The sequence below is a fragment of the Rhineura floridana genome, chromosome 4 (assembly GCF_030035675.1).
Source record: "Rhineura floridana isolate rRhiFlo1 chromosome 4, rRhiFlo1.hap2, whole genome shotgun sequence".
Classification (NCBI taxonomy): domain Eukaryota; kingdom Metazoa; phylum Chordata; class Lepidosauria; order Squamata; family Rhineuridae; genus Rhineura; species Rhineura floridana.
This window is the reverse complement of record NC_084483.1, coordinates 41,503,093-41,518,459: the sequence shown is the minus strand read 5'-3', so window position 1 is coordinate 41,518,459 and position 15,367 is coordinate 41,503,093. Positions and strand designations below refer to the sequence as shown.

The 15,367-nt window shown below is 39.9% G+C and overlaps 1 protein-coding gene across 3 annotated transcripts in view; it reads left to right on the top strand.

The window, feature by feature from the left end:
• Positions 1-15,367, top strand: part of SNTG2 (syntrophin gamma 2) — a 420,613-nt gene that overhangs the window by 249,603 nt on the left and 155,643 nt on the right. For all 3 annotated transcript variants that reach the window (XM_061626228.1, XM_061626227.1, XM_061626229.1), the window contains exon 7: positions 2,337-2,424. In XM_061626228.1, the coding sequence (XP_061482212.1) occupies positions 2,337-2,424 (88 nt within the window). The remainder of the gene's footprint in view (positions 1-2,336; positions 2,425-15,367) is intronic.

Below are 15,367 nucleotides of genomic sequence, written 5' to 3'. Positions count from 1 at the left end.
GGAATTGCTAGTTACTTCTACTTCGGGGGAATCCAAGCCTCCCCCTCCAGCTTTCCCCTCATGTTTTCCCTGCTTCAGAACTCTTCCTGTCCCTGACTGGAGATGGGGGAGAAATTCAATTCAGTTTGCATTTATAGGCAAACCTGCCTAACCTACACTTTCTGAAACAACACGCAAACTGACACACAGCTAGGTAGGTTCCTTGCAGACAAAAATAATGTTCCTTTTTCATTGCCTTTCTGTACATTGATGCTAAACTGAATGCTCTGCTGGCATCATCTCAGCCAACACCAGTCCCTCCATATTATCAAGCCACATCTCTTTAATATGTATGTCATTGACAGCCTCATGGATATAGGTCACCAGCCTTGGGTTAACATACAGTGTAGCCCTACAGCAGATAAAGAAAAGGGAGCTTACTAACATGAAACCCAGGCTGCTCAGGGCTGGGAGGAGAAGGAGAAGTGTCCACTCGGGGAAAAAAACCAAGCCTTCCCCCCCGTACCTGTTTATTTCACACCAGTGCTGCATTGATAACAGAATTATTTATTTATCAAATGTACATACCATTCAATCAAAAAAGTTTTACCTAAGTGGTGAACAACATAAAAATTGCAAGCAATAACATAAAATGCAAGCATGCATAAGAACTATTCACTTAGTCAAAATAACTAATAGCAGCATGACTGTTTGCTGTTGGAATCATTAACATGTCATTGGAGGAAGATATAATGAAAGCTGTTACTTTCCCACTTTTGAAGAAGTCAACTCTTGATCCAGTGTTTTGAGACAATTACAGAACAGTATCAAATTTGCCATTTTTGAGCATGGATTAAAATGGGCATGCAGTTTTGTTTTGGATCATATCCATAAACAGATGAACAATGCTAAATAGCTAGATCCATAACAATCAATCGGATGTTGAGATTGTTTTATTAGCCCTGGTGTATGATCTGCATCTTGAGTTAGATAAGGGAGATGTTACTTTGCTTGGACTTCTAGATATCTCAGAGACGTACGTATGTCAGTTAACCATTGGACCCTTCTGGATCACCTAGAGTAATTGGAGGTTGGTGGTGCTCTTTTGCAATGGAACTGCTTCTACCTTAAATGTTGGTGTCAGAAAGTAGTATTTGGTGATTATTGTTTTACTCCATAGACTTGGACTTGTGGAGTACTGCAAAGTTCTATCCTGTCCCCTATTATTCATCACTTTCTATATACAGTTTCATAGTTGTGAAAGTGTTGGTAGCAAGTTAAAATTGATTTGATAGAGATGTGGTTGCCCCATACCCTAAAGGAGTAGGTTGTGCAGTCTGGGCATTGTTACTGAAGTGTAGATGACAGCAGTAGTGGTGAATACATTTCAGCAGATACAGATTGTGAATTGTCTGTGGCTCTTCCTCTTAGATAAGGATTAAGCCATTGCCATCCGTGCCTTGGTAAACTCCCATTTAGATTACTGTTATACACTTGCTAGGGTTAAGTGAAAACATTCCTGTTTCAAAAGGCATTTGCTGACACATAAATAATACCAATTACACTGTAAATAATATCATTTGGGAGCGATAGTGTGTACTGCTGATATTATTTTTAACATGGTTTTTTAGTTTGAAAGGGTTTTTAAAAACACAGGCAACAAAAAGAAAGAACATGCATAGAAATATTATGGTGAAACTTGTATTATCTTTTTTGTATGTGTCACCAGAGACTGCTTGTCATTCCTATGCTTAGTAAACTTTTATTCCATGGTTTTATATATATTTGGGGCCTTAGCTTTCCAGGTCATTTGTGCTGTTCTCGCTAACTAAATTTGCAGCTTCGTATTTTGATTTTAAGGTTTTCCTTATTATTGTTTAGTGTGGAATTATAATGAGTTTTAATTATTTTACCTCACTGTCTGAGCAGGCAGGTGACACATCATAAATAATATTTATAAGTATTTAATCCCTCCTTGCAATTTGAAATCCAAGAGATTTTAAAGTGCTTAACTTTGGTTGGATTGTGCTCTAAGTATATTATCAAGAATGTCTTTGAAGCACGTCCTTTTCCCACACTTTGCAGTGTGCAAACACAGCTTGCCCTTCAAATTTTAATTTTTCAGACTCTTCCACAAATGTATATATTCGTTTCTTTCTCATTTATATATTTGTAGTCTAAACCTCAAGATATTATTCATTCCAGCAATAAACATGAAAATTGGATTCCTGACAAAACTACCAAGATGTGGCTTTTTGATGTACACTGTTTTGTTCTCTGTGGCTGGTTCTTCTGTTTTGCTCTCTGTGGCTGGTTCTTCTTTGGTATAAAGTAGCTGTTATTTGTCACACTGACAGGTGCATCTACTACGAAATGCTGGCGATGAAGTTACCATCACTGTTCAGTACCTCAGGGAAGCTCCATCATTTCTAAAGCTCCCATTGGGTAAGGGGAAATTAATGGATCTGAGCAAAACGTTTTCCTCTGCAATACTTCTGCTTTACTTCAGGAAAGAGTATACATGGAAATGCTATATTATTTAATGTTTATATATGTTATATATGCCCTCTTCATATACATCCATAGCTGCATGCAAGCCATTTCCCTATACTGTGATGTATGTATGAATATTGCAACTCAACATGGGCAGGGCTGCTAATATGAGTCTTTCTCATCCGGTCCCCCCTTCCAAGAGGGAGAGCAATGTGACTGAGTAAGAAAGACCCATAAGATCAGCCCCACCCATGAAGTAACAGTAGTCACAAACATACCACAGCTGTCTAGGTTAGCACTATAGAGAACCCACTCCCATACACATGTAAAGAGCCAGGCTACAGTAATGCTGTGATCTTGTGTGTGCTTTTGAAACTAATGGGACTTTATCTGTACATATCTGGGCTCGATGTAATGCTTACGTCAAACTCATTTTTTACAAACGGGTTCCAAGAATCATAATCATTCTGTTAGACTGGGGCCAGATAGCCATGTCAGCTGTTTAAAATAGTTTGGAATTTTATTTGTGCAGGAAGTTTCTAAGACTAGAGTCTACTAATTAGCTTTCACTGCCAAAGATGGGAAAGCTTATGAAAACAGTGAAAGTAAAAATACTGCAGTCTGTAGGCAGTGTGTACCCATAAATTCCAGATTCATCTGTAAGTAATCAAAAGTAGACTATTGGGAATAGTTCCATCATGTGCATTGTCACATATAGAGAGAGATCATCATGCCAGGCATGTGTGTAAAATGTATATAAATCCTTTGTTTTCCTTCATTAGCACTCCCAAGTCTGCCTTTCCATTATACCAAAAAAGCCCTGTTCATCATTGGAGAGATGTGCATGTCTTATAATTACCAATCCAGGAAAATATAGAAACTAAGGATCAATATAAATTTACTTAGGCCCATGGTGTAATGTGAAATGGAGATATTTAATTTTGATTACTGATGTGAAAACATGTATTTAAAAATGTCTCCAAACTTGAGGGGGGCGGGGAGAAGCAAATCCTTTGTTTTATAGTGATTTCTTGGACACTAGGATGTTCTGGTTCATTTATATCTTTTAAGAAATACTGTTTTTAAGTTATATTTTTCTTTTTGTCTTTATCCTAAGCATCTTCACTAGAAGTAAGATCCATTGATTTCAATGAATCTGGCTTTCAAGTAAATAATATTTGGATCTCAGTCACTAGTGGCTGGCATGGTAGACCAGTGTCACACCTGACCTCTGCTTGGTCATATCACTGCTGCTTACTTGGACATAGAGAGGGAGGGATGAGGCAGCTGTGAGGTCAGCACAGTGGAAATACACCAACGGAGCCAATCCAGCACTGCTGATCTCAGACCAAAATTGGGCATAATTAAGATAAATTCTGTAATTACATCAATGCCTGTGCAGACCCAACAAGACAACTGCATTCCACTAGCCATGTACAATAATCACGTGAGACAAGATTAGCTCTGTGTTTTTGCTGTCTGTCTGGGAGTGCAAAAACAGGGCAGTTGTCAATATCTGCCTTGTAGGATGGATTGCAGCTCTGGCCTGGGAGGAAAGGCAGGATATAAATTTAATAAATAATAACAACAATAGTAATTTATTAGACTTGTTAGACGTTTGTTACCTGAAGGTCTTCAAGTGACTACCAACACAGTTAAAAACACAACTAAATGTGTTATACCATAAAACAGAAAACAAACAAGCAAAAACGCGCATAACAGCCACAGAAAGCTTTGGCAGCGCACTTAATAACAAGCAACATCATCTTAGTCTATCATTCACCTGGGAAAGAAGATAAGTCTTTGCCTGGTACTGAAAAAATGACAACAAGGGCACCAGGCAGACCTCACTGGGGAGCGCATTCCACAGATGGAAAACCACAACTGAAAAGGCAATGTAGTAATCTTACTTTGAGATTAACAGAGCATAGATTACTGTAGCCAATTTATCCTTGTCCAGATAGGGCCATAGTTGGGCTACCAGACTAATGATGGAAGACACTCCTTGCCACTGAGACTACCTGTGCCTCAAGTGACAGCAATGGATCCAGGAGAGCCCCCATACTATGAACCCACTCCTTCAGAGGGAGTGTGATTCCATGTAAAGTTGGGATGTTCTAGAATTCAGCCCAGTTCAGATTTGGTACCAAATATTCCATTAATTTACTTATTCATTATCATTGCAGATCATTTTTGTATGTAGTGATTTTCTGCAGCTGTTTTTGGAAATAGTCTAAAATATTCATATTAATATTGATATTTTAACAATATTTTCTTTAATTTAGCAATATTTCCTTTAATTTACCAACATTTCCTTTCAAAATGTATTACTATCAATTTTTTCCAAAGGAAAAAAACCCCACAGATCGGTAAAAGCAGCAACTTGTGGACAAAGAACAAATTGATACCAGCCTGTTAGATCAAACAAATGCTTTTGAACTGGGACGGGCCAACGATCCCATCACTAATGTAACACCCCTCAGCTGGTCAGAGGAACCACACACCAACAGCATTTCAGTCTTGTCTGGATTAAGCTTCAGTTCATTGGTTTTCATCCAGTCCATTATCACAACCAAGCACTGATTCAATAAATCCGCTGCCTCACCTGCAGAAGATGAAAAGGAGAAACAAAGCTGTGTGTCATCAGCATACCGATGACAATGCACTCCAAAGCTCCATATGAGCCCCCTCAGTGGTTCCATGCAGATGTTAATAACATTAATGGATTGGACTTGTTGGGTCACAAGCCGTGCAGGTCTGGCTTATGTACCATTTTTTAAAAAAATCTACAAATGAAGAAACTGATTAATTACTACATTTATTTGTGAATAGCTATAAATCATCTTAACATGTGTCATATTTTTTAGGAGAGATAAGGCCCTTAAAAATAACATTGAGAGTATCATCCAGTGAGTTTCTGTGCTGAAAGCAAAATGCATTTTTAAAAAATTGTAAGGAAAAGATTAACACCTCTGTATTTTGGAACCTGGTGGTTATACAACTGGGATAGCCAATGTTTTGAGTCTTGAGTGCTGGACTATACCTGGTCAAGCAACTTGATGGTCTGGATCTTCCCAGGTACAATGTTATATATATATTGTTACTGCTCTCCTTACTCCAAACAACTTAACAAGGAGAGGGTCCATATCTTACTTCAGGCTGACAGAGATGACAGGTTCCCCACCTTCAGGGCAGCCCCACCTAGAATGCATTGCAACAATCCACACCATGGATTACCATGGCCAAGTCATCTCTGTCCAAAAGGGGCTGGAGCTGGCAAACCAGCTGGAGCTGGAAATAGGCACTCCTGCCCACTAAGGCCACCTGGGACTCAAGTGACAACGTTGAATCCAAGAGTCCCCTAAGTACAAACCTGCTGCTTCTATGGGAGTGCAACCCAGTCCAGACCAGCCTGTCTTCCCACCTCCTGGACTTGAGAACATGCACACATAACACCTCTGTCTTTTCAGGATTCAGTTTCAATTTTTTTGCCTACATCCAGCCAATCACTGCCTCCAAACACCCGTCTAGCACTTCAGCCACCTTTCCTGATTCAGATGGAACAGAGAGATTGAGCAAGCTGTCATCCGCATATTAGTGACACTTTTGATGACAGCTCCCAGCAGCTTCATATAGATGTTGAAAAGCAAAGGGGACATGACTGGACCCTGCAGGAAACCAGAGGAAAACTTGCATGGCGTCAAACTGTCTCTCTCCCCCCTCCCGTAACTACTTTCTGGAAATGGCCCTGGAGGTAGAAGCAGAACCACTGCAATACAGAGCCTGTAACCCCACCTTCCTGAGCCACTCCAGTAGGATACCATGGTCAATGGGATCAAAAGCTACTGAGATGTCAAGAAGAGCAAGCAGGGTTGCACTTCCCCCATCTCTCTCCCAATAAATGTCATCAACCAGGGCAATCAAGGCAGTTTCAGTGCCATGACCAGGCCTGAAGCCAGACTGAGATGGACCCAGATTTTCAATATGCCTGGACCACTTTATGCTGAGAAAGGAGGAAGGCAGCTGTGGGCATATTAAGGTGGGAACAGTTTATCAAGAAATACCTTCTAGATTATTCTGTGGTTGCACAGATTGTTCTCTGCTTCATGTTGATTAGGGTCTGGAACGTTATCTATAGCAGAATTGCGAGGTGCTGAAATGCAGTAGCTGAAATCTGATTGAAGGGTGAGGTGGTCACATCTTACTAACATAACTGCTGTTACTGCTTATAATATTGAAGTATCTCCCACTGCAAGCAGTTTATTGAGAAAAGGATTCTAAGCGCACTCTCTGTAAATGAGACATCACTAGCTTTTTACTTGCTATCCATTAATAAAGAAGAATTAATTTCATTGTCAATGGTTTATTGCAGCAAAAACAGCTTTCAGAACAATATAATCTGATGCTTGTAACATAACAATAAGATATTGTAAAGTGTGTTTAAAAAGCCACTTTCTTCCACAAGTGTGTGGGGGGGGGAGAGAGGGAGAGGGAGAGAGCACTGTATACTTTTAAGCAGATTATTATGGGCCATTTATTTTGGACCACCTTCTTCTAAATAAAGCCTTCTTTGTTAGAAAAGCTGTCCATTTTAAAACAGCTTTCTGTGTTGGCAGGAATTTTATACTGTTATTTTTTTTTAGTAGCCTGTGTTATAAAATTATTGTTAATGCTGCTGGTATTATTTTAAAAAGTACTGTGTCTTTATGCTATGTAAGCCACTTTGAGTGGGCTATGCTCCCCAAAGTGGCCTATGAATAATTTTATAAATAATTTTATAAATAAATAAGAGTGTGTCCATATAAGAATCAAAGCCAATTTGCTCTCTCTCTCTCTCTCTCTCTCTCTCTCTCTCTCTCTCTCTCACACACACACACACACACACACACACACACACACACACGTCTAACTAGCTCAGTGCTGTCAACACTGACCAGCAGCAACTCTCCAGCATTTCAGATAGGAGTCTTCCCTGCCATACCTGCCTAGAGCTGAACCTGGGACCTTTTCCATGAAAAGCATGTTAACTGAACTCCTTGCCCCCCTGATTCTTTTTTCATGATGGAAGATGTGTGTGTGTGTGTGCGCGCGCGTGTGTGTGCGTGCGTGCATGCACACACATCTTCCTCAGCACTCTGCTTATAAGGGGGGGGAGTAAAGCATGATAGCTAGGGAAGGAGAGTTTATTATAGAGAGGTTATTGCCCCATAAATGGGCAAGGGGCATATGAGCAAGAGATGAAGAAACAATTTGTGCTTGAAAAAATTAGATGTCTCCTTTTTTCCTTTGTGGAAAATATGATTAGAAAGTCTTGTGGGGAAGATGAGGAATAGTTTTTAAAACATGTGAATCCACCCAGAGACTTATTGAGACAACAGTCTTTTTATGCCCAGACTTGGGGTGACTTCTATGATTTTTGAAGAGGAGAAGGCTAATCAGCTTTCACATAGAATGAGACTCCTATGCTAATTCTTAATCAGTTTTGTGATGCTTACACCACCAGCTAGGGTTCCCAAGTCTCCAGTTTCCCCCAGAGTCTCTGGATTTTTCAGTCCTCTCCAGGTCTCCGGGTGAATCACCTTACACTCCAGACTCTCAGCTTTCATTTTTTTAAAAAAACATTAAGTTTCTAGATGGTCTGGTTCAAGAGATATACATCAGCCACCCCCACCCCCCACAATTTCTGTTAAATGAGCTGTAGCTGGCTGCTCTAACCCCGCCCTTTCAGATTTACAGCCAATAAGTGAAGTCAGGATTGTAATTGACAAGGGATTTCTTGACCTCCAGGCAGTACTTAGACCCCATTGCCAGGCCAGAAAACTGGGTTTTTTCCTGCTTATCTGAAAATCTCATAAATTGAGTAAGTATATTGTTTTCAGTCTTTTTTTCTCTTGTGTGCAGGAGTCAAACAAGTTTAAATTTTCCTGGGCTGTTGAAGATGGCAGTGTTTTGAAAGTCTTCCCAATATGAAGCTTTAATCCAATACTCACTTTTCTGGGAGTAAAGCTGCAATGCTAATCCCTCATACCCAGAGTAAACCCAACTGAATTCAATAGGACTTACTTTTGAGTAGATATAGGATTGTGCTGTAACTTAATGGGACTTGTGAATATAGCAAAGGATTGTATTTGTCTTGGAAATCTTTCTCTTCCCCTCCAATCCTATTTTTAAAGAAATTAGGCAGGGCTTACTGAGGTATCACTGCTTTTATTATGTAGGAAACTAATACTGATTTTATTTTTGGGGGTTTTTTTAAAAAAAAATGTTCTGCAATGACCAACTGGTTTTGATAATAAACTATTATATGGGGTGTATAAATTTTTACATCTCCAGTGTGCGTGTGTGTGTATGGAATCTTTCCAACAACCCTGTGAGGTAGGGTTGCCGACTGGAAACCAAGGCAGCTCACAATAAGAAATAAATCCCTTTAAAATCTTAAAAACAAGTATAAACAGTTACAAAACAGCTTAAAGTGGCATGATTCTGAATTTTGGGTTGGCTGAATGAAGTTCCTTATCACTTGAGGTTGCAGTTCTGTGAACGCTTCCCTGCTTGAGTAAACCCCATTGAATACATTGGGACTTGCTTCTGAGTAAACAAATGTAGGATTGCACTATAAATATCTTTACATGTTGTGTAAATAATAAACATCTTTGACAGTCATGTTTACATAAATATTTCTTCATACTATGTCCCAATAAGTATCTGATTTCACACTATGGATGTACATAATTATTTCCTCTACATTTTAAATGTGCCCTTCTTCCTTGGGGTGGTCACGGTTTCCCTCTGTTGTTTTCACTCTAAGGGGCAGATTAGACTGAGAGATGGTGAGTAGCCTATGGTCACTCAGTAAACGTTATCTCTCATTTACATTTAAAAAAATTAATTAAAATGATTTACATGCAAGCAGTTTATTAAGTAGATCCACACAATATGTTTAAAGCACATCCAACTTGCATTTAAAGTGCATGACCTCCCCTAAAGAATCCTGGGAAGTATAATTTCCCCCTCACAGTTATAGTTCCCACCACCCTTATCAAACTACAGTTCCCATGATTCTGTGGTGGGATTCATGTGCTTCAAGTGTGTGTTGAATGTGCTCTAAATGAATGGTGTGAATCTGCCCTAGGCAGATCTGATGTGAATTCATTAGTGAATTGAAAAGAACAATTTTTAAAAAATACTTGTTTAAATAGAAAGGATTGTAGCTCAGTAGTAGGGCATATGCTTTGTATGCAAATTTCCAAAATTCAATTTCTGGAAAAGACTATTGCCTGGAATCCTGGAAAACAAACACTAGTCCATCTCATCAGTACTGAGCTAGATGGTACGAAATGGCCTGAGTCAGTATAAGGCAAATTCCTTTGTTCCTAAAAATGGAAAGAGACCCAAGGGCCCCAGTGACTCTGAAATTTATTTATGTATTTTATTTACAACATTTATATACCACTTCTTATAAAAAATCTCAAAGCGGTTTACAGAAGGAATTAAAACAATGAAATTATTGGCAAAAACAGTTAAAGACAGGTATTTTAAAAAGTATTCAAAGTAATAAAACCAACAATGAGTTAAAACAGTTTAGAAACATGGTAGCTTCTGCATGCCTAGGTAGGCTTGCCTAAACAAAAATGGTTTTAGCAAGTGCTGAAAAGAGTACAATGAAGGTGTCAATAGGCAGGAAGTTCCAAAGTGTATGTGCTGCCACACTAAAGAACTGGTTTCTTATAAGAGCAGAACAAGTACTATGTGGCATCAATAACATGAAAAACCCACCTTGAACTTGGCTTGGTAGCAAATCATACTTGGCCAGTGCAGATTTCAGAGCAGAGGTATTATGTGCTGATAGGGTCTCACTCATGTTAGCAATCATGCTACAGCATTCTACACTAACTGCAGCCCCCAGGCCAGGTTGTTCTGCATGGGGATTTCTGTGACTGGCTGCCAGGATTTTTTTTAGTTAGTAATCCTGACTGGATGTGGGATGCTGAGTTTTCTGCCTTACTCATAGGAATCTTGTTGTGGTTGGTGTGGTATTGCATGTAGGAAATCATCACTGTCTTTTGTTTTTGTTTTTTATTTGCATTTCATTTACCTTTAACCTCACTCCCTTACATCCATAGAAGTAACAACAGTGGTTCCATGCACTCAACTCAACCCCCACTAGGCTTCTTTCTTCCCACAATGGCCCTCTGGTAACTGGCACTTCAACCCTTCTTGCCAGAAGCAGTAGGCTAGATTAAATTTTCCCTACCCAGTGTGGTGTAGTGGTTAAGGTGTTGGACTACGACCTGGGAGACCAGGGTTTGAATCCCCACATAGCCATGAAGCTCACTGGGTGACCTTGGGCCAGTCACTGCCTCTCAGCCTCATGAAAGCCCTATTCATAGGGTTGCCATAAGTCAGAATCAACTTGAAGGCAATACCTTTACCTTTACCCAGGCTCCATCTTTTAGCTAAGATTTTTATTTTATTTTTTAATTAGAGAAACATTTTTGTTTGAATTGTATGCACCACGTAACTGTTGGCGCGTGTGCGTTGATACGGTCCAGAGAAGCGACTCTGGAGCTGTGCAGAACCAGAAATAATCCAGGCCAGGCAAAGTTCTTTGTAAGAGTCTTTTACTGACAATAAGTTTCAAACGCAGTCCTCTCTCCATACAACTTTTCCCCCACACTAGAGCTTCTGCGAGAGCTGCTCTTATCAGAGCCGTTGTCCTTGCCAACCATCTGCTGGCCTTGACAACTCTGGCACTCACTGTTGCTCAAGTTAACCCGTTTTCTTCAGGTTTCCTTTTCTCTGCAAAACCTCTGTCTGTGAGTCACATAGATTGCTTTACTGGCCAACAGCCCCCACCTGGGACTCACAGATCACAAAACTACATTTCTCTTATTTTACATTATGCATTACAATTTCAATACATATATATATATATATACATCATTTTGTTTCTCATTACTCATTCTCATTACAGTCTCTATTTCCATTTCAGTTTTGTTTCTTTATTCATACAATTTATTCAGCATTAACTTTATTTTTCTCAGATTCATTTACATTTCATTCTTCAATACAGTATTTCCACATTAAATCCATAGTTTCTTTGTCTATTGGCCCTTCTTTTTCCCATTCTAAAGGATATTCATCTGTCTCATCCTTGTTTTGTGTTACATTAAATGTGAATCTATGTGGTGGTTTTCCTTTCGTTGATCTTGTAGAACGTCTGACATTGTATAAGTGTTTGTAAAACCTCTGTGAAATAAAGGAATAAAGAAAAATGTAACTGAAAATGTATTGATGCATTGCTGAAAGTGTAACATGTAGTTACTGTTTGTGACATGTTTGTAAAATGGAGACGGATGTATAAAATTGATAGTCTTTATGGGAAAAGGTGGGGGCTGTTGCTTCATCACTCTCATCTTTAATTGTTCCTGCACCTGATCCTGCACTTGTTCCTGCACTTGTTCCTGCACTTGTTCCTGCACTTGTTCCTGGTACTTCTGTATCTTGCATTATTTTGTCCTCACTCCTCAGTCTTTTAATGTTACGTTTGCCACCCTTAATTAAATCAGTTAACGTAGCTCTTAAGGGTATTTGCGGACCAAAAGGAACATCTGCTGCTTCCTGTTTGCTTGCATCATCAAGCACTACTGTTTGACTACTTTTCCATGGTTGGTCTACTACCTTTATGCTTCTGCTAAGTACTACCTGTTGCTTTTCAGGTACCCAGATTCTATAATACGAATTCTGAAATCCCAAAACACGACCTGCCTGAGCTCTTGGGGCCAATTTTCCATGTCTTTTCTGTCTAGAAACATGCACCCAGCATTTTGCTCCGAAACGCTCAATATGTGTTAGCCTGGGTTTTCTCCCTGTCAGCTTTTCATAGGGAGACATGCCTATTATTCTGTGTACAAGGCGGTTTTGTATGTAAGCAGTATATAAAATACATTCACCCCAATAGGTATTATTCAAGTCTGCATCCGCCAGCATGGCTCTCATCGAATTCTGCAGAGACCTGTTCCTCCTCTCTGCAGTCCCATTGGATGATGGTGAGAAAGGAGCAGTGAGACTTTGGATTATTCCCTTCTTTTCTAGATACGTCTTCAATGAATTACTTGTAAATTCACCTCCCTGGTCTGATTTTATATTTTTAATAACAACCCCATATTGTGTCTCTGTTCTCTGTATAAACGCCCGTAATTTATCTTCTTCTTCACTCTTCTTTTTCAACAAAAACACATGTGTAAATCTGGAAAAATCATCTACAATCACTAAGTAGAATCTTGCCCCTCCTTTCGAACATTGGAGAGGTCCTGCCAAATCCACATGAATAAGTTGATAAGGTTCAGTAGTAGTGCTTTCAACGCTCTTATTTATGGTTGCCACTGTCATTTTTGCTTTATAGCATGCATTGCACTCATCCACATGCTCACAATGTGTTAGTTTTAAATCTTTACTATACTTTGGGTTGTTTTTAATTTTCTCAAAATTTGCGTGCCCTAATCTTCTGTGCCACTCATGTATGCAATTTTCGTGTATGTTTTTATTTACTCCTATCCAGGCACATGTTGGTTCATCATGCTCACTCTGTACCATAAACATTGAGTCCTGCAATTTCCCCTTCATACATATCTCATCACCTTTCTGCACAATGCATCTATTTCCTTCAAAATATACTTTACAACCTATTTGAGTTAGTTTTCTTATTGACAGAATGTTACATTTTAAATCAGGAACCAAAAGTACATTTGTTAATATTGTTCTCAGATTACTCAACCTGATCGTCCCCTTCACAATCGCGTCCCGTGACAATCCGTCAGCTAGATAAATCTTCTCTTGAACAGGCTTTGAAGTGTAAAATAAGCTTGCGTCCGTAATTAGGCAGTTTGACGCCCCGCTATCTAGAAGCCATTTAGAGTTAAGTGTTTTATTGTTCTCCTCAGTAATAAAGTTTACACTGGATTTCTGCCATCCATAGTCCCTGTTTCTTCTTTTCTTACTCAAACACTGTTTTTGTATATGTCCTCGGGACCCACAAAAATAACATATTTTATTTTCTTGCCTGTTTCTTGGATACTTTTGTTGAGCAGCTTCAGCCTCTTTGAACTCAGTCCTTTTACTCTCATGTCTTCTGTTCCATTCCTGTTGCAGTTTTTGCTCTACAAAGTCCAGAGTTAAAGTTCCATCTGGCAATGTCTCCATACTAGTAACCAAAGTGTCCCATTTATGATCAAATGAAGACAAGATTATATAAACCATCTGAATGTCACTGTGAGTCACTCCTCTATCTTGAAGATCTCCAAATAATCGTCGAAATTCAGCAAGATGCTCACTCATAGTCACTTCATCAGTAAAACACATCTGATATAGTTTTCGCGCTAAACACAGCCGGCTTCCTGCGGTTTGCTGCACATGAGCGGCTCTTAGCTTTTCCCACATTTGATGAGCTGTTGGCTCATTACTTACTAGCAACAATTGTGTATCAGACAGCCCCAGAGTAATAAAAGCCTTCGCTTTCTCATCTTTCTTCGTCCACGCTGCTGATGGAGCGGCCGGAGGGGGATTTTCCACCACGTCAAATAAATCTTCCTTGACCAGAACTGCTTTCATTCTCCATTTCCAACTGGAGTAATTAACTGCATTCAATCTCTCCATCGGCATCCCGGATGACAGGTTTATAGCCATGTTGTCCACTCTTTACTTGCCTCTCTCTTGCTGCTGCTTTCCTCTGCAACAACGGTTCCAAACAGCACCAGAACCTCTTACTTTGGACTGTACGCTGGGCCCATAACCCCTGTTGGCGCGTGTGCGTTGATACGGTCCAGAGAAGCGACTCTGGAGCTGTGCAGAACCAGAAATAATCCAGGCCAGGCAAAGTTCTTTGTAAGAGTCTTTTACTGACAATAAGTTTCAAACGCAGTCCTCTCTCCATACAACTTTTTCCCCACACTAGAGCTTCTGCGAGAGCTGCTCTTATCAGAGCCGTTGCCCTTGCCAACCATCTGCTGGCCTTGACAACTCTGGCACTCACTGTTGCTCAAGTTAACCCATTTTCTTCAGGTTTCCTTTTCTCTGCAAAACCTCTGTCTGTGAGTCACATAGATTGCTTTACTCCTCAGTAACCACAGTAACTGTGGTTGATGCTTAATGTACCATGCTTAATGATATCACTAGGTCCCACCCCTGTGACATGACTAGGGTCCACCCCTGTGATATCACTCGAGCCTGCCCCAATGACATCACTAGGGCCCTTCCCTGAAATCTCAGGGTTTGGGATGCTCCTGACCTGACAACCCTACCACCAGCTAAGGACTGTTCAGTTTGGGTTTCTTTTGGAAGAGGATGAAAATGTTCTATTCATATCTTGTGTGATACCTCATTCTTGTTACTGGTGTGAGAGACCATATTACCAGGGTACGCCACAGAGTACAGTATGAAGTCACATAAGGCCACCAACTTGCTGAAGCTAAGCAGGTCTGGGTCTGATTGGTGTCTGGGTGGCTGTGAAACATATATAAACTCTGTTGGGTTCCATGATGGAAGGAGGGTGGGATATAAAAGTAATAAGGTAAATAATATTTGGTGAACTGACCATTCCCTTGGAACTACAAAGTTCCTAGCTGAGTTGGTCTAGTTTGTCCTTAAATGGGTATGACAGTACACACATGGACATTTAATCCCTACTACTCCCATTCTTTGCAGTGTCAAGATTAGGCTGTTGTAATAATCAGATTATGACCTTCTGAGGACACCCATCCTTGGTCTTTAACCTATTAGAATGATAGGCCAGTTAAATTGGTCTAGTCCTAGAGGCCTATGAAGCCAGTTGGTTTCCAGGACTCCTTGAAAAGTTCTTGCTTGAGAACAGTTTATATGATAATAAAACTGACCACTT